This window comes from Bombina bombina, chromosome 1 (assembly GCF_027579735.1).
Source record: "Bombina bombina isolate aBomBom1 chromosome 1, aBomBom1.pri, whole genome shotgun sequence".
NCBI lineage: Eukaryota > Metazoa > Chordata > Amphibia > Anura > Bombinatoridae > Bombina > Bombina bombina.
Genome location: NC_069499.1, coordinates 1,540,928,807 through 1,540,951,764, shown reverse-complemented (window position 1 = coordinate 1,540,951,764; position 22,958 = coordinate 1,540,928,807). Strand labels below are relative to the sequence as shown.

The window sequence follows — 22,958 nt, the reverse complement described above, 5'->3', positions numbered from 1 at the left end:
AGCAGCGGCAGTTGCCGTGGTTGCGGGAGCGGTTACCTACTGGTGTGACTCATCGGAATTGATCGAAGTGGAAGGTCCCCTATTATTCTTGATAGAATAAAGGCTTTAAGGGTCGCTAATTCTTTTATTTGTGATGTAATGATGCAAATTATTCATTTAAATGTTAAAACTTCTGGGTTTTCTGTTCAAGCCCGCCGGGCTCTGTGGCTGAAGTCTTGGTCTGCGGACTTGACTTCCAAGTCTAGACTCCTTTCCCTTCCATTAAAGGGTAAGATTTTGTTTGGTCCAGGTCTGAACTCCATTATCTCAATGGTTACAGAGGGCAAGGGTGCCTTCCTACCACAAGATAAAAAAAAAAGAACAGATCTAAGGGACAACCTAATAATTTTTGTTTCTTTCGTTCTGACAAATCCCAGCGTCAGCAATCCTCTGCTAACACAGAGCAACCTAAAACTTAGAAGCCAGCTCAGTCCTGGAATAAGTCCAAGCAGAGCAAGAAGCCCGCTGAGACTAAATCAGCATAAAGGGGTCGCCCCCTATCCGTCTATGGATCAGGTAGGGGGCAGACTTTCACTCTTCTCAGACGCTTGGTTCAGGGATGTGCAGGATCCTTGGGTCCTGGAGGTCATTGCTTAAGGTTACAGAATTGGGTTCAAGTCTCTTCCACCCAAGGGCAGATTCCTCTTCTCAAATCCGTCATCAAAACCAGAGAAGAGGGAGGCCTTTCTGGGGTGCATCTGGGATCTGTCCTCCTTAGGAGTAATTGTCCTGGTTCCCATAGAGGAACAAGGCTTGGAATATTACTTAAACCTTTTCGTTGTCCCAAAAAAGGAGGGAACTTTCCGTCCGATTTTGGACCTGAAGTGCTTAAACAAGTTTCTGAACGTCCCCTCGTTCAAGATGGAGATGATAAAGGTCTATCCTTCCCTTAGTCCAGAAGGGACAGTTCATGACCACTATAGATCTGAAGGATGCTTACCTTCATGTCCCAATCCTCAGGGAACACTTCCAGTTCCTAAGATTTGCCTTCCTGGACCAGCATTTCCAGTTTATTGCTCTTCGGTTTGGCCTAGCTGCGGTTCCAAGACTTTTCACAAAGGTTCTGGGGGCTCTTTTGGCCATGGCCAGAACCCAGGGCATTGCAGTAGCACCTTACTTGGACAATATTCGGGTACAAGCACCATCCTTTTGTCTAGCGGAAGAACATTCAGAATCTCTTCCCTCTCTTCTTCGATCCGACGGATGGAAAATAAATTTAGAAAAGAATTCTCTTCCGAGCACCAGGGTAGAATTCCTGGGCATTATAATAGATTCACTAGTCACGAGGATATTTCTTTCAGACCAGAGATGCTGCAAGCTGGCTTTGCCATGTCTTGCCCTCCGGACCGCCTCAAGTCCCTCTGTGGCGCAGTGTATGGAGGTGATTGGTCTCATGGTGTCCAGCATGGTCATAATTCCCTTTGCCAGGTTCCATCCCAGACAGTTACATCTGTGCATGCTGAGACAGTGGAACGGCAATGATTCGCATCTGTCGCAACAGATCTCTCCGGACAACCGGTCGAGAGAATCACTCTCTTGGTGGCTCTGTCCAGATCACCTGGCCAGAGGGGCATCCTTTTTAAGACAATCCTGGGAGATTGTGACTACAGTTGTGAGTCTCTCAGGATGGGGAGCAGTTTGGGGAGCCAAGAAGGCTGAGGGCCTTTGGTCTTGGGAGGAGAGCTCTCTTCCGATCAACATTCTGGAACTTCGAGCAATCTTCAACGCTCTGAAGGCTTGGCCCCATCTGGGTTCGTCCCAGTTTATCAGATTCCAATCAGACAATATCACCTATGTGGCTTACATCAACCACCAGGGAGGAACGAGGAGCTCCCTAGCAATTAGGAAGGTATTTCGGATTCTGGAGTGGACAACTGAGAAACAGATTTTCTCAACAGACAATCCTTTAATCTTGGGGAATGGTCTCTCCATCCCAATGTGTTTGTAGAGATATGCAACAGGTGTGGGACTCCCGAGATAGATCTCATGGTGTCCCGTTTCAATACAAAGCTACCCAGGTATGGGTTGAGATCCAGGGATCCTCAGGCAGAGCTAATAGATGCATTAGTGGTGCCTTGGAGGTTCAGTCTAATATACCTTTTTCCGCCATTACCTCTCCATTCTCGAGTAGTGGCCCGCATCAAGCAGGAGCGGGCATCAGTGATACTGATTGCTCTGTCGTGGCCGCAAAGGATGTGGTTTGCGGATCTAGTATGGATGTCGTCATCTCCTCCATGGAAGTTACCTTGTCGCAGGGATCTGCTGGAACAAGGTCCCTTTGTTCATACTGTCATTCAAGCTTGTACGCCGGTTACTTGTCGCATCTATCATAAGGTGTGGAGAACTTACTTATTCTGGTGTGAAGAGCGTGGATTCCCCTGGCATAAGGTTAGGGTTTCCATGATTCTTTCTTTTCTCCAGGATGGTCTGGAGAAGGGCCTTTCTGTTAGCTCCCTTAAGGGACAGATTTTGTCTGTTTCTGTTTTTACTGCACGAGAGGCTCGCTGAGCTTGCAGATGTTCAGTCTTTTGTTTAGGCTCTAGCTAGATCTAGCGCTCCTCCTTGGAGTTTAAATCTTGTTCTTGTTTTGCAGAAGGCCCCGTTTGAGCCTATGCATGTAGTTGACATTAAATTAATGTCTTGGAAGGTTCATTTTCTACTGGCCATTGCTTGCTACCTTGCAATGTGAGCCTCCTTACCTAGTATTTCATGCTGAAAAGTCTGTTCTTCGTACTGGGTTAGGTTTTCTTCCTAAGGTCGTATCAGATCGCAACATCATTTAGGAGATTGTGGTTCCTTCCTTGTGTCCTAATCTTTCTTCTTCAAAGGAACAGTTACTTCATAATTTGGATGTGACTTGGGCCTTGAAGTTCTATCTTCAGGCTACGAAGGAGTTTAGACAGACTTCTTTGTTTGTTGTCTATTCTGGGAAGCGTAGGGGGCAGAAGGCCTTGTTCACTTCCTAATCTTTTTGGTTGAGGAGCATTATTTGCTTAGCTTATGCTCAGAGGATTAAGGCTCATTCAACTAGAGCAGTAGCTTCCTCTTGGGCCTTCAAGAATGAAGCCTCTATGGATCAGATTTGTAGGGGGGCTACTTGGTCCTCCTTACATAACTTTTCTAAATTTTACAAATTTGACGTTTTTGCTTTGGCTGAAGCAACTTTTGGGAGAAGGGTTTTGCAGGATGTTTTGCCCTCAGAATAGGGTCCGCCTTACTTTTTACCCTCCCGTTCATTCAGTGTCCTCTGGAGCTTGGGTATATTTTACCCACAAGTAAGGAATGAAGCCATGGACCCTCCTCATATTAGGAAGGAAAACATAAATTATGCTTACCAGATAATTTCTTTTCCTTCTGTATGAGGAGAGTCCACGGCCCCCGCCCGTATTCTCCAAAGGGCGGACCTGAATTTTGTTTTGTTCTTCTGGAAACACTTATACATTGATATTTCTCCTACTTTTCCTTGTTCCCTTGGCAGAATGACTGGGATATGAGCGAAGTGGAGGAGGTATTTAAGCCTTTGGCTGGGGTGTCTTTGCCTCCTCCTGGTGGCCAGGTTCTGTATTCCCACAAGTAAGGAATGAAGCCGTGGACTCTCCTCATACAGAAGGAAAAGTATATATCTGATAAGCATAATTTATGTTTTTTTTCTTTTCTTTTATATAAAAAAACAAAACAATACTCAGTAAGACATTACGACAACCCCCCCCCCCCCCGAAAAAAAGAAAGATTAGAAGGTTACTAACTAGAAATGGTTACATATGTAAAATAATATTTGAATGGCAGATTTGATTAGCATAAATACATTATTCAAATTAAATATTTATGCAGATTTGATTAGCCCCAATATGAGGATTTGACACATGAACATTCTTCTTGCACACATATGCATACTCCAAGTGCTGGTCACATGACACGTCAATGCCAGTTCTCAAAACATGTGCAGCTGGAGAACATATATTATAGGCTGGCTAAGTGCGCAATAAGTTATCACTAAAGCGCACTGCAAAAGTGTTTGTAAACAAATTTCAAAAGTTCTGCAGTTCGTTGGAAATGCAGCCCTTGGGGCATATCTATCAAGCTCCGGATAGAGCTTGAGGCGATGTGTTTCTGGCGAGCCTGCAGGCTCGCCAGAAACACCAGTTATGAAGCAGCGGTCTAAAGACCGCTGCTACATAACCTGTCTGCCTGCTCTGAGCAGGCGGACAGACATCGCCGCAATTCAACCTGATCGAGTACGATCGGGTTGATTGACATCCCCCTGCGATTGGCCGCGATTCTGCAGGGGGGGGCGTTGCACCAGCAGCTCTTGTGAGCTGCTGGTGCAATGCTGAATACGGAGAGCGTATTGCCCCCCGTATTCAGCGAGGTCTGGCGGACCTGATCTACTTAGAGGCCTTAGTGTCAAACTTATCATACAAGACTCAAGCAAGATATCATATGCAAAGGACAACACTTTTAATTTAAAGCAAGAGATTTTAAAGGGACAGTCTAGATAATTACATTATTGACCCTATATAAGTATGGCTTTACCCTCTGCAAAGTGGTTGAACACATAGGTAAAGTCCTATGGCTACAGCTGGTGATTGGCGGGTCTTGCAACTGCTGCACCTGATTTGTTTGCCAGCTGTGCTCTGGTCAGGAGCTACAATACTTGTGGTTTGTGGGTACGATTTTACCTACGCATATAACCTATTTGTGGGAGGATAAAAGCACACAGTTAGCTAGGGCTAATAATGTAAACATTGAAAGCCTCAAAGCTTGAGATTTTTGCAGAAAAATGTCACTTTATCTTTATTTCACCTAAGAAAATCTCACAGCATTACATATGGCTTACATCTGATACAGTATGGTCAGTCTATTCTGATCCTTGAGACTATTATCTGTCCTGGGCCATACATTTATTTTGGGGGGGGGGCTACCATAATCTGCCCCTAAGTTCTCACTCCGGTTCATTCCCTTCTGCACCATGCAGCAAATAATTACTCTTACCAATGAGCATATATCCAAAGAATTGTCTGTTCTAGATATATTGCTAACACAAGTAATTTGTTATGCTCTTTAAAAATAACTAAATATACTTTGTGATGACAGTTACCTTTAACACATACTTAGCGATAGTGAGTCACAAAGCTTAGGTTCCAAGAAGTCTCTGGATCCCACTTCAAAGTTTTTCATTTGCTTTCTAGCGGTGTACTTGAGTAATTAACATTTCATTTTTTTAGATCTAATGGAGGATGATGTAATTATGGAGAACTCAGCCAGTCCAAGCCAAGGTACTGGCAGATCTTGTGTCTTGTTCCGGCGCAATCACAGTGTTGTGGAACTAACTTGCTGTCTGATGTCAGACGTCTAACTAAACTGTGTGTGAAGTCTTGTTTGTTCGGTTCATGGTCACACACATTCCATCTTAATGTTCCTATTCGCAGAACCACGTTCTGTAGAAGGCAATTAAAAAATCATTTTTTGTTTTCTTAAGGTCTTCATGTTTTCATATTTAATTCTATCATTTCTTTCTTTTTTAAGAAACATTTGAAGAGAATCCATCTGCTGAGAACTGTACTGTGTCTTTCCTTATATTGCCATTTACACAAGAAATAATAATTTAATAATCACTGTTCATCTAAACAGAATAATTTCTACTGTAGTGCAATTTAGTAAAAGAAGAAGAAATTAAAAAATATATATTTATAAGTGAATAATTATAATGGTGTATATTTCCTCTCAGAAATAAACAAGCCAATGGCATTAGAATAAAAGGAATACGGTGATGCAGTAATAAAATAAATTTGATTTTTGCGTGAAATTCCCTTGAAAAGCATATGTTTAAGCCCCACACAACTGAGCAGGAAATGGTTGGTGATTGGCTACTTCATATCTATGCCCTGCTGTCCCTGATTGGCTGTATGTTGATCAGTAGGGGCAATGGAATGGGACTTTAAGTTGGGCTTTGTTTTTAATCCTTTGTAGCAGCTAAATATATAGTTACCAAGGGGCAATATAATAATAATAATGAATGATTGCATTACCATTAATGTGAAAGCTTATATTACATAAATGTTATTAAATAAAATTTGTTACTGACTGTCCTCAAATATTATTAAAATAACATGACTGTTCTTTTCTAGGTCTGGTGTATTATTTTAACACCAGTTTGTTCTTCAAGTAAAATAAAACTAAACCTTTAGGTGTAATATATTACGTAAGCTTCACAATATCTCCCTGGGTATTTAAAATGTAGTCTGATAAAACAGTGTTTCAATAATGTGTTCAGGGCACATCAAATGGACAGATTTTCAGGATATCTGAACTAGAGCACATGTGAAATAATCAGCTCATCAGTAATAATAGTTATAAACCTGCTCCTTACCTGTTAGTGTGCCCTGAGGACTTAAACTGAGACGCACTGTGATAACAAACTGGAGTGTTCTCTCATATTGATGGTTGTACTACCGCATTGTTAACACCTTAATCACCACAACGTATCCTGTACGTCGATGGTCGTTAATGGTTTTCTTTGGTATAGTAGCGTGGGTCCTGTTGACAGCAGCGTGACCAGGCTATTAAACCCTCCCACTTCCTGCTGGCTCCGGAAATAGTGAGGTCTCGATGTTGACGGCGAGAACGCACTAAAAAAAATAAATCCCCATAGAAAGACCAGCAACGTACAGGGTTAAATAGGATGCTACCATCAGATTTAATTATGTGCTACATAAATAGGGACTAATATGTGCTATGGAAATTATATATCAGGTACCTAATATTCTTTTTTTGCTTTTCTTTCTATAATAACGCTTGATATATGGCTAGTGCCTTTTTTGTTTTCTTTGTATATTAAAGCCCTTTTGCTGTCATTTAAAAATTGTGCTTTGTCCGACACTCCCTAAAGAGGCCAAACATCTAATTCCACAAATCAAATAGCTGGCATAGGCACTTTACAGCATTTTGAATGCTGAGGTTACAGATTTTGTTTTACCCTATAGGTAGCGTGGAACGATATTTTAACGCTAAAGCAAGAAGTGTTTAATCTTCCTTTAATGAGCAATGTGTTTCATTCTCTCCAGATTAATTGATCAGTCCATGCTCACTATCAATTACTGATAACAGTCTTATCACAAATGATACATATTCTGCTCACTCATTTGTAGCTTCACATATTATACCCTGCAGTTACTAAATAATGAGAGGCTACCAAAATACACAGAGCATAGACCTCACAACCCAGATAAAAATATTACTACAAACTGAATGAAAGATCTATTTTGTAATCTTGCTACACAGATATTCCCATTTATTGACCACATGATTAAACCTGGTGGTACTGTCATTTCTTAATAAAATGCACAGACCTTTGAATACCTACATTCTGCAGATGGCCCTGCCATAGATTTCCTAAGCACGAGTTGTAGATGGGAGGAAGCGATGGAAGCAGGTAGCTTGTAGGACAGACTGAAATGAGGATCTCTTCTCATTGCCTCTCCTTTCGTCCTAAGACCTGCTCTGACCACTAAAAGTTTCCTGCTAATTTAGACACTAGAGCGCGTTTTCATTTTGAAACCTTTAAAAGATACATATTTCCTTCCGTAACGCAGCGAGAGTCCACGACTTCATTCCTTACTGTTCGGAAATACAACACCTGGACACCAGGAGGAGGCAAAGACACCCCAGCCAAAGGCTTAAATATCCCTCCCACTTCCCCTATCCCCCAGTCATTCTTTGTCTTTTGTCACTATAGGAGGTGGCAGAGAAGTGTCAGAAGATTTGGATAGTCCTGTAATGGGTATGTTCCCTTCGATAAAGGACTGGAGTTTTAAGTAATCGAGGCCTATCTATCAAAGTGTCAACTGGAAATACATCGTTATTCCGCATCGTAATTGTTGCGAGATTGATCGGACCTGATTGGAACAGCCAATAAGATTTTAGCAGCTCTAATCCTATTGGCTGATTGAAATATTTCAGCCAATAGGAATGCAAGGAACGCCATCTTGGATGGCGTCACTTTGCATTGAAGTTCCAGTGTACGGCAGCGACTGTATGAAGAGGATGCTCCACGCCGGATGTCTTTAGGATGGACCCGCTCCGAGCCGGATGGATGAAGATGGGAGAGGCCGTCCAGATGAAGACTTCTTGACGCCTGGATGAGGACTTCTCCGGCTGGATGGATCCTTAAAGCGGGACTTCAAGAACTGTAAGTGGATCGTCGGGGGTTAGTGTTAAGTTTTTTTAAGGGTTTTTGGTTGGGTTTTATTTTTAGATTAGGGTCTGGGCATGTAAAAGAGCTAAATGCCCTTTTAAGGGCAATGCCCATACAAATGCCCTTTTCAGGGCAATGGGGAGCTTAGGTTATTTTAGATTAGTTTTTTTATTTGCGTGGTGGGTTTAACTCTTGAGGGGGCCATTGGTAGTTTATTGTAGTGGGGGGGGGGTATTTTGATAGGGCTATTAGATTAGGTGTAATTCTTTTTTATTTTTGATAATGTGTTTTTTTTTTCTTCGTAATTTAGTGGATTTTTTTGTAATTTAGTTTTTTTGTGTTGTAATTTAGTACTTTTAATAATGTTTAATAGTATATTTAAATAATTTGAGTAGGGTTAGGTTTCTTTAATATGTAATTTAGTTTATTTCATTGGTAGTTTAATTTAATTGTAGGATAATAGTTAGGGTAGGTTAATTAATAGTTTAAAATAGTTTATTTTAATTCTAGAGGTAAGTTTAAATTTATTTAAAGATAGGGATGTTGTAATTTTAATTTAAAGTTAGCGGGTTGTTAGGTTTAGGGGTTAATAGCTTAATTTAGTTTATGGCCATGTGGGGGGCTGACGGTTTAGGGGTTAATAGGTTTAGTTAGTGGTGGGGATGTGGGAGGCCAGAGGTTTAGGGGTTAATACGTTTATTTAGTGGCGGCGGTGTCAGGAAGCGGCGGGATAGGGGTTAAACATTTTAGTATAGTGGCGGCGTTTAGTGATAGGGTATAAATAAAGTTGGGAAAAAGCCGAATAGATGCGAGATTGATGACTGCTAGTTAACAAAAGTCCGATGCACATCGCCCCGTACTTGGTGCGTGTCTTCTTGCCGGCTTTTTTCATAAATACGGAGAGCGTATTGAAATATGTGGCCGCGATGTTAGGCGAGCGTATTGATGTCGGCAAATGCCACATAGTTGACGCTTTGATAGATATCCCCATCATGTCAACCTCTCAGTAAGAGTATTGATGAAAGTTAGAGTCTGGAGATGCAGGGAATTTTTTTCTGAGAGCCCATCCAGACCCTAGAGCCCGTCCCTAACAGCTCCTGAGCAATCAGTGTTGACGAGTTTTACTGCTTGCTGCTACACACTCAAGTCCATGTCAGTAGCGCTGCTGCAAGACTGTCACACTTGAGAGGCTGTGCCTGTTTCACAGCATGGATCCTGGAGGGTAAGACCGTTTTTTATATATACAATTTAAAACGCTATACAGGGTCACAGTGTGGCTCCTCTATACCTCAATAAGATCAAGGGCTAATATCTCCTTCAGGGAGATTATTTGAACAGTTTGGGGATTTATATCTGCTTAATGTGAGAGGTTTTTTAGGCTCATAGACTGTGTGTTTTTTTTGGCTTGGAACAAACAGGTTTCACTTTCGTTTTTGAAGTGTTGCACAGCTCATAATAATTTGGCACCCTTTTTCATAGCAGGGGAAGTCCTGTCTTACGTACCATGTACGTTTCTTTTTGATTATCCTTCTGTTGGTATATACAAAGCTATGGAGGACTCTGATACTACATTAGAAGGGTCCGCACCTTCTGTACTGATTAATAATTCCTGTTTATATTGTGAGGAGGCTGTGGTTTGCCTGCTTAATTTTGTTCCATTTTCCTAAACACTGTTCTAAAGTCTAAGAAGGGAGACATGCCTGCTAATACTCATAGCGCTATTAGCCCTTCTGAACCATCTACTTCTCAGGAATCTGGGTCCAGAGAAATTACTACCGTTTATACATTACCCACTCCACATGCAGTTCCCCGCGGCTCATCTAAACCTCCATCTGGAGGGGGCTTTTTTCCAGCGGATTTTACCACACAGTTACAATTGGTGGTGTCTGCGGCCCTGAGTGCCTTACCTTGCTTTAACAAACGGTTAAACATAGTTCTCCTGACCTAGAGTTATATAAATATTTGTCGGATTTAGCTAATATATCCGAGCTATACGAGGATGAGTTAACCTCTGTAGCTTCAGAGGGTGAATTTTCTGAGTCGGAGACTTCAGTTACTAAACCTCCTTCAGCGGAGGAACCCTCCATTAGATTTAAAATTGAGCATCTGCATTTTTTATTAAAGGAGGTTCTGCCTAATCTAGAGGTTCCAGAGGCTTCACTCCCTGAGGATCCTATGATCCCTAAATTAGACAGGGTTTACAAAGATAGGAAGGTCCCTCTGACTTTTCCTGTGCCAGTTAAGATGGCAAACATTAGAAGTAACGAATGGGAAAAAGTAGGAACTTCTTTTTCCCCCTCGTCTCCTTTTAAAAAATGATTACCGGTCCCTGACTCTCAATTATATTTGTGAGGCTCCATCCCGAAGGTGGATAGCGCTATCTGCACGCTGGCTAAGCATACTACTTTTCCGCTGGAGGATAGTTCTTCTTTTAGAGAGCTTATGGATAAAAAAAATGGAAACTTTTCTGAGGAAGATGTTTTAACATACAGGGTTTTTATTTCAACCGGCAGCAGCTGTAGCCGGGGTTGCTGGAGCAGCTACCTACTAGTGCAACACTCTTTCGGATCTCATTGAGGTGGAGACTCCCCTCGATGATATTCAGGAGAGAATTAAGGCATGGAGAATTGCTAACTCCTTCATCTGTGATGCGAATATGCAGATTATTTGCATAAATGCAAAGGCAGCTGGCTTTGCGGTTCTAGCCTGCTGGGCTCTCTGGTTGAAGTCTTGGGGGCCTATCTATCAAGCTCCGAAAGGAGCTTGACTGCCCGTGTTTCTGGCGAGTCTTCAGACTCACCAGAAACAGCAGTTATGAAGCAGCGGTCACAAAGTACGATCGGGTTGATTGATACCTCCCTGCTGGCGGCCCATTGGCCGCGAGTCTGCAGGGGCCGGCGTTGCACCAGCAGCTCTTGTGAGCTGCTGGTGCAATGATGAATACGGAGAGCGTATTGCTCTCAATCAGCGAGGTCTGGCGGACCTGATCCGCACTGTCGGATCAGGTCCGCCAGACTTTGTTAAATAGAGGCCCCTGTCTGCCGATATGACTTCTAAATCCAGACTCCTTTCTCTTCCCTTCATTGGAAAGATTTTATTCGGTTCAGGGCTGGACTTCATTATCTCTACGGTTACCGGAGGGAAAGGTGCCTTCCTACCGCAGGATAAGAAGGATAGGCCTAAGGGATGGCAGCTGTCTAATTTTCGCTCCTTTCGTGCTGACAAGTCTCAACGACAGCAGTCCTCTTCCAAGTTCGAGCAGCCCAAGTGTACTTGGAAGTCCAAACAGACTAAGAAGCTCGCCGAGAACAAATCAGCATGAAGGGGCGGCCCCCGATGCTTGGCTCCAGGATGTACAGGATCCTTGGGTCCTGGAGGTTGTAGCTCAAGGATACAGGATAGGATTAAAGTATCATCAGATTCCTACTCTCCAGTCTTTCGAAAAGACCAGAAAAGAGGGCTGCCTTTTTAGGTTGCGTACAGGATCTCTCCTACAGCAGAAAGAGGTTTGGGGTTTTATTCAAACTGTTGCGTGGTTTCAAAGAAGGAGGGAACTTTTTGTCCAATTCTGAACCTAAAGTGCCTAAACAAGTTTGAGTATTCCCTCTTTCAAGATGGAAACAATACGGTCATTCCTGGTTCAGAAAGGACAGTTTATGACCACAATAGACCTGAAGGATGCATACCTTCATGTCCCGATTCACAGGGAACATGTTCAGTTCCTGGGGTTTGTTTTTCTGGACCAGCACTTCCAGTTCATAGCTTTTTCGTTTGGCCTAGCTACTGCTCCAAGGATAATTACAAAGGTTCTGGTGGCTCTTCTAGCCGTTGCCAGAACACAATGTATTGCAGTAGCGCCTTACCTGGATGACATCTTGGTACAGGCATCAACTTTTCGTCTAGCAGAAGAATATTACGAGTCCCTTCTCAGTCTTCTTCGTTCACATGGATGGAAGATAAACTTGGAAAAGAGTTCTCTTAATCCAAGTACAAGGGTGAATTTCCTGAGAACTATAATTGACTCCATATCCATGAGAATATTCCTCAGAGATCAGAGACATTGCAAGCTAACTTCTTGTTGCCTCCTCGAGACCCTTAGTGGCTTAGTGTATGGAGGTAATCGGACTCATGGTGTCCTGCATGGACATCATTCCTTTTGCCAGATTCCATCTCAGACCCTTACAACTATGCATGCTGAGACAATGGAATGGCGACCATTCAGATCTGTCTCAACAGATTCTGCTGGACAGCCTGTCGAGAGACTTGCTCTCCTGGTGGCTCTGTTCAGATCATCTGTCCCAAGGCACGTGCTTTTTGAGACCGTCCTGGGAGATTGTGACTACAGACGCAAGCCTTTCCGCCTTGGGAGCCATTTGGGGTGCCAAGAAGGCACAAGGTCTGTGGACTCAGGAGCAGTCCTCCCGATAAATATTTTGGAGCTCCTGGCAATCTTCAATGCCTTGAAGACTTCGCACCTTCTGGGTTCGTCCCAGTTTTTTAGATTCCAATCAGACAATATATCAGACAATATAACTTTTGTTGCCTATATCAACCATCAAGGGGGAACGAGAAGTTCCTTGGCGATGAAAGAGGTATCTCAGATTCTAGAGTGGGCAGAGACTCAGCGATCCACATTCCGGGTGTAGACAACTGGGAAGCGGACTTCCTCAGAAGGCAAACCTTTCACCCAGGGGAATAGTCTCTTCACCACAAGGTGTTTTCAGAGATATGCAGCGAATGGGCGACGCCGGAGATAGATATCATGGCATCCCTCCTCAATACCAAGCTACCCAGGTACGGGTCGAGGTTGAGGGATCCTCAGGCGGAATTGATAGATGCCCTATCAGTACCATGGAGGTTCAGTCTCATATATCTTTTTCCTCCATTACCACTTCTCCGTCGTGTGGTGGCTCGCATCAAGCAGGAGCGAGCATCTGTGATTCTGATTGCTCCGTTGTGGCCGCGAAGGACGTGGTTTGTGGATCTGGTGGGGATGTCCTCATCTCCTCAGTGGAGGTTTCCTTGTCGCAGAGATCTGCTGATACAGGGTCCCTTTGTTCATCAAAATCTAGATTCTCTGAGGCTCACTGCATGAAGATTGAACGCTTATTCTTAGCCAAAAGAGGGTCCTCTGAGAGTGTTATCAACACTCTGGTTCAAGCTCGTAATACAGTTACTCGTCGTATCTACCATAAAGTGTGGAGGACTTATTTGTACTGGTGTGAAGAGCTTGGCTTTTCCTGGCATAAGGTTAAGGTTGCCAGAATTTTAGCTTTTCTCCAGGATGGACTGGAGAAGGGCCTATCTGCTAGTTCCCTGAAGGGACAGATATCAGCCCTGTCAGTGTTACTGCACAAAAGATTGGCTGAGCTTCCGGATGTGCAGTCCTTTTTTTAGGCTCTGGCTAGGATCAGACCTGTGTTTAGATCTGGGGCTCCGCCTTGGAGCCTCAATCTTGTTCTTAGTGTTTTGCTGCAGGCGCCGTTTGAGCCAATGCATACATTTGACATTAAATTGTTATCTTGGAAGGTTCTTTTTTTGTTGGCTATTGTCTCTGCGCACAGAATTTCTGATATTTCTTCTTTGCAATGTGATCCCCCTTAACTGGTTTTTCATGCTGATAAGGCGGTGTTACACACTAAACTAGGGTTCCTCCCTAAGGTGGTGTCGAATCGTAACAAAAAATCAAGAAATTGTTGTTCCTTCTTTGTGTCCTAATCCTTCTTCAGCGAAGGAACGTCTTCTTTATAATCTAGATGTGGTTCGTGCCTTTAAGTTCTATCTTCAGGCTACTAAGGAATTCAGACAATCTTCCTCTTTGTTTGTCATCTATACAGGGAAGAGTAAGGGGCAGAAGGCTACTACGACTTCCCTATCCTTCTGGTTGAGGAGTGTCATCTGCTTAGCTTATAAGACAGTGGGACGACAGCCTCCTGAGAGGATAACGGCTCATTCCACTAGAGCAGTGACTTCCTCTTGGTCTTTTAAAAATGAAGCCTCAATGGATCAGATTTGTAAGGCGGCTACCTGGTCCTCCTTACACACTTTTTCTAAATTTTACAAGTTTGATGTGTTTGCTTTGGCTGAAGCAGCTTTCGGGAGAAAAGTTTTGCAGGCTGTGGTGCCCTCAGAATAGAGTCCTTCTCTTTTTTCTATTGCTTCCCGTTATTCATTCAGTGTCCTTTGGAGCTTGGGTATAGCTTTTCCAACAGTAAGGAATGAAGTCGTTGTCTCTCCCTGCCTTACGGAAGGAAAACATAATTTATGCTTAACAGATAAATTCCTTTCCTTCCTGACAGGGAGAGTCTACGACCCTGCCCGTAATTTATTGTTTTTATGGGCAGCTCCCTTGTTATATTATTTCTTCTAGCACCTTTTCATAACCTGATATTTCTCCTACTTTCCCTTGATCCCTCGGCAGAATGACTGGGGGATAGGGGAAGTGGGAGGGATATTTAAGCCTTTGGCTGGGGTGTCTTTGCCTCCTCCTGGTGGCCAGGTGTTGTATTTCCCAACAGTAAGGAATTAAGTTGTAGACTCTCCCTGCCAGGAAGGAAAGGAATTTATCTGGTAAGCATTATGTTTTTGTACATATTGGTAATAAGCATACAACCAGTTTGAAAATGAATAAAATGACAGAAAAATTAATTAGAACTGAGATAAAGTGAACAAGTTAATTATAACCAATGATTTTTGCCCTTTGAAGAATAATAGGTATTTGTTTGTTTAAAGCATTTAACATTTACAGGCAGTTTTATTGTAATTCTCATGCTACTTAAGCGAGATTTCCCATTAAGAGCAATGTATAAGTTTTGAGGTTTGTATTACACATTAGGAGATTAATTGGCATTTTGTAACATCTGCCATTTCAAGTAAAATGAAAATCAATTTAGTATATATGCCTAGTAAATATCAGCAAATAAACATTGCAAGACAAAATATTAGCATACAAAATACGTTTGTACACTATTACAGTTATTTTGTAGCATGTCGCAGGGTTAGTTAAACTGCAGCATACTTACGTATGCACGTCAGTCATTGTTAGGGTTAGTAGAAAAATCTGTGATCAACGTATTATTACCGTTTACTATTTTACTAATATCTATTTTTATCCATTTGCCTGTGTCCCTTTAAACTTGAGATTTAGATATAATAGTAGACTAAATTACTGTTATCTGATAAAAATTGATATATATACAGTATACACACACACATATATATATATATATATATATATATATATAGCCTTTTACTATCCAAGGAGAGACACTCACCAGGTATTTAAATATTATCGAATATTTACACACATAAATATATATATTTATCAAGCCTCTTTAAGAGAGATAGAATTATGAATTTCGGCAAATATCATATAAAAAGTAAGGGATATCAGCACTCTTTTATTGAGAAAAGTCATATAAATTTATTTATTTCAGAAAAAGATCCAACAAGCAGCGGACCTCTATCCCATAAATGAGCAGAAACCTGCACATAATGAAAACACATTTAAAATAGATGCCTAGCACATAATATTGACTGGCCAGTCTTATCTAATGTTAACTCAAACAGATAAAGTACCTCATACAGCAGACAGCTATATAGAGAAAATGCAATAACGTCTGCTCCTAAAATGGCAATCAAATGAAAGCAGTAATATGTAAATACATAGTAGCAGATTTACACAGGTATCTCTATAGCATAATAGCATAGAACAACAACAAACAGCTGCCGCTGACATACTCAGCTTGGTTAGCAAGATATAGCAGTCCCATAGATTAAAAAAAAATTAAATAAAATTATCAAAATTATCATAATTGGCGTAATTGAACACTTACAAACCAAAGTGATATCAGGCAGTATATCATATATATATATATATATACATACACATTTACACACACATATTTGTATATATTTATACACTTATTTATTCTCTTTAATAAATAATCCACATTAGTTCCTAAAAATACATTAATGTGTGTACTTAAGGTTAAGTCAACCACTATTATGAATTCTGAAATAAGAATATAATATGCAGATGTGAATATAACATGTTTGTATGGCTTGACCTTACTCAAACTACCCCCAGGAGTATTTCTGTTCATTTTAAACATCTGTGACCAATATATCTGTGCTCCCCTTCAGAGCTATTCTGAAATAACCGGGATTTACATCATAGCAGAACTACAGATGTTTTTTTACTACATATTATTTTTTTTTGTCAGAATCACACTATCGTCAGTGATTCTGTGATTCCATTTAACAGATTGGGTTTACTGTGCATCGTGTCATACATTGTATTTTGTTACTTTCATTCTGTTCTCTGCATTTTCATACTTTTCCTTCTACGGTTCCTTTCATAGGATGTTCGTAAGTTCTGTGTATCGGCAAAAATAGTTTCAAAGAGTTTTTTTTGTTAACTTGTTGTTCTGTTATTTGTAAAGTGAATAATGTATTTTACTAGAGTTGTGTGTATGTTTTGAATTATGTTGAACTGGATTTATATCAGGTTCTATATCATTTATTACTTGTTATAATATACTGTATATAATAAAGTTTATGATAAATTACTTTCAATGTTTTAGCTTTAACAAATTTGTGTGGAGATTTGACTATGTATACAATGCAATATTTAGATCACACTCAGATTTAAGCTACAAATATAGGGAATTATCAATATGCGAGCGGACATGATACAATGTAGTGGATCATGTCCGCCGCACATCGATAAATGCCGACAGCATACACAGTCGGCATTTATCATTCCACAAGCATTTCACAAGAAATGCTTGTGCAATGCCGCCTCCTGCTGTTTCGGGCCAATCACCTGCTAACAGGGGGTGTCAATCAACCCAATCCTATCCGATCGGGCTGATTGCTGTCCGTCACGCCTTAGATGTGGCGGACAAGTTAAGGAGCAGCGCTGCTTCTTAACTCCTGTTTCCGGTGAGCCTGAAGGCTTGCACAGAAACAGATACATTCGGATCAATAAGGGGCCCCATAGCCTCATTGAAGTAACTTGAAAAATGTGTTAATATAGTGAAAATGTTATAAAAATGATAACAATGAAGATTTTAGTCACACCTCTATTCATCAGAAAAGATAAGGCTCTGCCTCTCATAGTTGAACTACAAAACTTTATGCCTATCTGTCTGTTTAACCTCTTTGTGGGGTTAAACACAGTTATCTTGGACTGGCAATACAAAAATTACATGCAATATTTTAGAGTATTTTTGCATCAGAATGTCCCTTTAAACACCTAAAATTGTAATAAATAATCCTAAATCAGTCAAACATATTATAACAAATGATTATATCAAGAGATAAATGATATTGAATCTGGTATTGTTGTGTTGTACAATACTACCAAAGTAATAATATTTGTATTTTCTGCTATATGTGTAAAGAATATGGACACACATAGGAATGTTTCAGGTATTATAAAATCATTTATCATAAAAAAATAATGAATATAGTAAATAATTATTTAAATGCATTTAGAATGGGACGTAGAGCATGGTAGCCGCAATTTGCATGTGATGCATGTTGGGAATCCAGAAGCCATTTTGCACTAAGGATTTCAGATGTGTGAGATCTATAAGATTCCTTTCGTATCAGGACAAATTTGTTGTGTCCGCAAAGCTTTATCGGTGTCTACTAGATGCCTGAAACAAATGCCACGGATTTTGTGGTTTCTAAGGCAAATTTGTCATACATCGTTGCATCAGCTGTATCAAAACATTCCATTTTGTGCATAGACTTTAAGCAAAATAGTCCAAACATTACTTTGCAGAAATAAGGATTTTGAGCCTGATTCGACATATCTGATAAAGATTCACACATCGTTAGTTAGAAATCTAGAAAACCGTGTCCAAGTAATACATCTGTTATCTATCCAGTCACAAGAATGTAATCCAGTTTCCGCTTAATCTTTCTGTAGAGGCGCAGTGCAAACCGTACTACTCAGATTATTCCCACCCGAGGCTCTTCATACATCAAATGTGCACCAGCCATTACCTGGACTTATTTATTACAGGGGTCATAGGACTCAATGTTGTGACTATGGCGATGGAGCATTATCAACAGCCAAAGGTAATGAGATCTCGCTTTCAATTTTTTTCTTTATATATATATAATTTTCAGAGAACTGCATGTAATAGACACTACTATAAAGAATAATATGCACAGATGCTGATCTAGACATTCAGAATAAAACCTTTTAAAAACTTACTTAGAAGCTCCAAGTTTTAGCACTGTTGATGAGGTTAGGCTGGGACACACAGTTAAAGGGACTGGGAGCAGACACTCTCCCCCTCCCCTCCATATGAAAAAGTACCATTAGATAACCAGGAGCAAGCAGGAAGCTGTAGACATCTGTATACATCTGACACTTTGGGGCTTGGTTAGGAGTCTGAAAATCAGCACAATGTTATTAAAAAATAAGCAAAACTATACATTGTTACAAAAACACCCCCAGATGAGCTGTATAAATGGATCTCCTACAAAACATTTCTAAAGAAGAATCTAGTGTACAATGTCCCTTTAAAATAAAAACTAAAACCCTGTTCTATAAAATAGAGTTTATAGGAATGCTGCATGCTGGACCAACTAACAAAATGCTGGAAATGATAAGTGAAGCGATATTTAATGAACTTTGAACATAATCATGAGCGTCCATTTGAATCTCGTCCATTTGCTTATCATGAGGATTTGTACCTTTCAGCCAATGAGCTTTAGCATGAATAAAACAAAACTGATAAACCTGTATTAATTTAAAATTCAATTTAAACAAATAAAACATTATAATAGAAATAATAATAATAATACTTAGAATATTTAAATGCTGCTATTTCATATAGCTGATTTTTGAGTACCATGTCCCTTTAAATCTTACAGATACACCAGGTCACATGACTAATCTTATAGATACAATAGGATGATACTAGAATTTAAAGGGACACTGAACCAAATTGTTTTCTTTTGTAATTCAGAAAGAGCATGCAATTTTAAGCAACTTTCTAATTTACTCCTATTAACAATTTTTCTTCGTTCTCTTGCTATCATTATTTGAAAAAGAAGGCATCAAAGTTTTTTTTTTTTTGTTTAAGTACTCTGGACAGCACTTTTTTATTGGTGGATTAATTTATCCACCAATCAGCAAGGACAACTCAGGTTCACCAAAAATGGGCCGGCATCTAAACTTTCATTCTTGCATTTCAAATAAAGATACCAAGAGAATGAAGAAAATTTGATAATAGGAGTAAATTAGAAAGTTTCTTAAAATGTCATGCTCAATCTGAATCACGAAAGAAAAATTTTGTGTACAGTGTCCCTTTAATGATACCTTTGTCCAAAAATGCAAAGCAAACCTGAAATATTACAGCAACAACAGAGCCTCAGTTAAATCCTATTAATGTAGTTGTTGGAACAAAAGGATCGTGTGACATTTTTCTATCCTTACTGTCAAAACAACATTACATCAAATCTAGGTTAATAAAAACTCGCCTGATAAATGAGCTCTTCTTCTACAGTAAGAAAGTGACTAAAATAACTGCAAACAAACAGAATGACAGATTTTTCATGGTTAAGAAATGGTTGTTTTGAAAGACTCACCTTTTCCTGTTTCTAATTGGCTCCTGAGAGCTCAGACTGCAATGGGTAATAAGCGTACACTACACATAGCTCGTCGCTTACAGAACTATTTATCACACAGCATCAAGTTTGCCCTTTTCTTCCCACCAGGTGTTGGATGAAGCACTGAAGATTTGCAATTATATCTTCACCCTCATTTTTGTGCTTGAATCTGGCTGTAAGATGATTGCTTTTGGATTCCGAAGATTCTTTAAAGACAGGTGCGAGAATTTATCTTAGAATTTAAATACTTCTCAGCTGGAATGATGTTTTAATAGTAGCATTAATATACAAATATAAATTCTCATTATACCCATTAATGTTTTATATTGAACTTTATATGCACTTATACATATATATATGCTGAAATAAATAGATATAATTACATTTAAATGAACACACAAATGCATATATATCTTTTTTAGTATAGTGAAAGTACGAATTATTATTATGAAAGTAAGAATAATATTATATATATATATATATATATATATATATATATATATATATATATATATATATATATATATATATATATATGAAAACAAAGTAGAAAACTCCTCTGGCTAGCAGATATGGGGCGCAAGACTAGTGGATGTTCGATTAAATTACAAAATATATAATATATACTAAGCAGAGATGGAGTAGTAGGTCACTCCGGTATAGAGGACTTGAAAATGTAAATGTAAAATCTGTGCTTCTAAAAAAATATATTGTATTTGATTTGGAACTCACTAAATACCTAAATCAATACCTGCTGCTAGAACACAAAACCTAGAGAGGCGGAACTAATTTTTCCACTCAGTCCCTAACCTAAAGAAATATTACAAAGGGGCTGGGGTGTATTTAAGTGCTGGCTTGAATCAGGGAGATAGGAATGAACACAATATAATGCAGTAATAAGAAGTCTTTAATATGTGGATAGTTCCTGATAGTGTATCAAAATCCCAAAAGATGTATCACGCTACGGATTTAAACCCCATATGTATGCAGCTGATAAAGTGAATAAACTTGGGTAAGTATCAAAAGGAAACTGGATAACTAATACAATAATGTACTCAAAAGTGCAACAAATATAAATATATGATTATATAATAATGGACCGCGATAGTTAGAAAAGTTCAAACATGTCCATATAGAATTCGGAGGTGTATGTAACCAAATACACAGAGGTTGAAAAAATCCCACAGTTCTTCCCCTCTTGTGAATCTACTTACAGACTCATACCCCAATAGTATATGAGGTAATTTGGAAGCGGTGCAATCTGTGTTTCAGTCGGTTCTTTTACATGTGGGTAGGATGATTTGATATGCTCCTGGATCTTTATTCCGTTCCCTTGTACGGCTCCATTTTGAAACGCTCCTGGAACTTTGTTCCGTTCCCTTTATATGGTGTTATCATAGGTGTATATACCGTTACTTCAGAAATGTTATGTAGTCAAAAAGTACAGCAGATTGCATGGATGAAGGATGAAGCACTCTCTGGTCCTATCAAGTGTACAACACAATTTTATTTAAATTGACGTTTCAGGGTGTTCACCCCTTTATCAGACCAACAAGAGGGAAAAGAACAAACAATCTTTTAAACCATATTTGATCCCTCCCCCAACACAGAAAAACGCCAAAACGGTTACCATGGTGATACACCTGATGTTACAAGCTATTTCACACCATAAACAAAGTGTCTATATTAATAAAAAATAACGATCATCTCGTTAGTGATCGTAACAAAGTGATAACAGTTATTTATATCCCTAACATGAAGCCTGTGTGTGTATATGAAGATTACAAACAGTTAAAAGCAACTACAATGGGACATGTTGTATACGAGTATAAGTTATTCAAATGATGCTTACCGCTATCGCTACATAGTCTGATCATGGCATGAAGATCATCTTTCACATACGGCATGTATTATAATAAAGCCGTGAAAGTGTGAGCACCTGGTCAGCTTGGCCCTGCCCATATAGGGCGTGTACTAAGGTGTCATATATATTGCGGTATATAACTAGCACATCATAAGTTCAATTGAATAACAGCCCTAGCAAATCATGTAGATGGTCAAGTGTACACACCTATAGCATAAGAGCATGGATTAATAATAGACTAATAATATGTAGAGGCCAATATACAGGCTTTTTGTGGCAAGCTAGATGAGTGGCACATAAGGGATAGAGCAAAAAGGTGACGAATAGCTAATTAAACTCAAAAAACAAAAATAAAAAATTAGAACATCTTGCAAAGTTATAACATATACAATGCTGCATTGGTGGCCTTTAAGAATAAAAAGTTGACGTATGTCACAGAAGATTACAGAGACAAGAAAGTGTTTCGCTGGACCCTTGGACCAGAGGAACGGTCCAGATTCCCTATGAGGAGGTACAGAAGACAGAAGGTATATACAAACCAAAGGGTGAACACAGTTGATACAAGTTTAGGCTCTGATCCAGAAAATACCGAACCACAGGGCCAGCCACCTCAACAATTATCATCCTCACAGTCTTTTATAGGGGAGACTACCAGGTCCGCACAGAGAAGGCAAGGCATAGACCACACACAAGAAGGGAAGGTTTTTGGCAGGAAGGCCCCCCTATCGATCCCGCCACAGGAGGATATAATTGTGAACATCAGTACACACACCTTGTCTGACTTTTGTTCCAACAACACATACGGATGAATTTTCTTTGTGGATCGCATGAAATTCCAGCGCCAATTGAAATTAGGGGATTTTTTCCAAAATGTACCTAAGGATGATAAGCTCTACCCCTTTAAGGCAACCAGTACGTTTGACCCGACGGTCACCAAACCCAGTATTCGAATATACACAAGACTGACTCAACAATTGTGTGAACGCAATAAATGAACTCTGTTTAAACACAATATGACCAAAGAGGAACGTGACGCTATCAACACACTGTCTAACAATGATGATATAGTGATCCTCCTTGGTGATAACGGTGGTGCAGTGGAAATACAGAACCACCAGGACTACAGAACAGAAATACTGAGACAATTAGGTGATGCTAACACGTATGAACGGTTACCAGGTGATCCTATGCTACAGTTGAAACAACAGATTGATACAATCGTAAATG

At 39.9% G+C, this 22,958-nt stretch overlaps 1 protein-coding gene across 1 annotated transcript in view; it reads left to right on the top strand.

Annotated features, from left to right (window-relative positions):
* Positions 1–22,958, top strand: part of CACNA1G (calcium voltage-gated channel subunit alpha1 G) — a 686,261-nt gene that overhangs the window by 541,781 nt on the left and 121,522 nt on the right. Inside the window, exons 26-27 of the mRNA XM_053708713.1 lie at positions 18,174–18,325; positions 19,976–20,085. Coding sequence (XP_053564688.1) covers positions 18,174–18,325; positions 19,976–20,085 — 262 coding nt within the window. The remainder of the gene's footprint in view (positions 1–18,173; positions 18,326–19,975; positions 20,086–22,958) is intronic.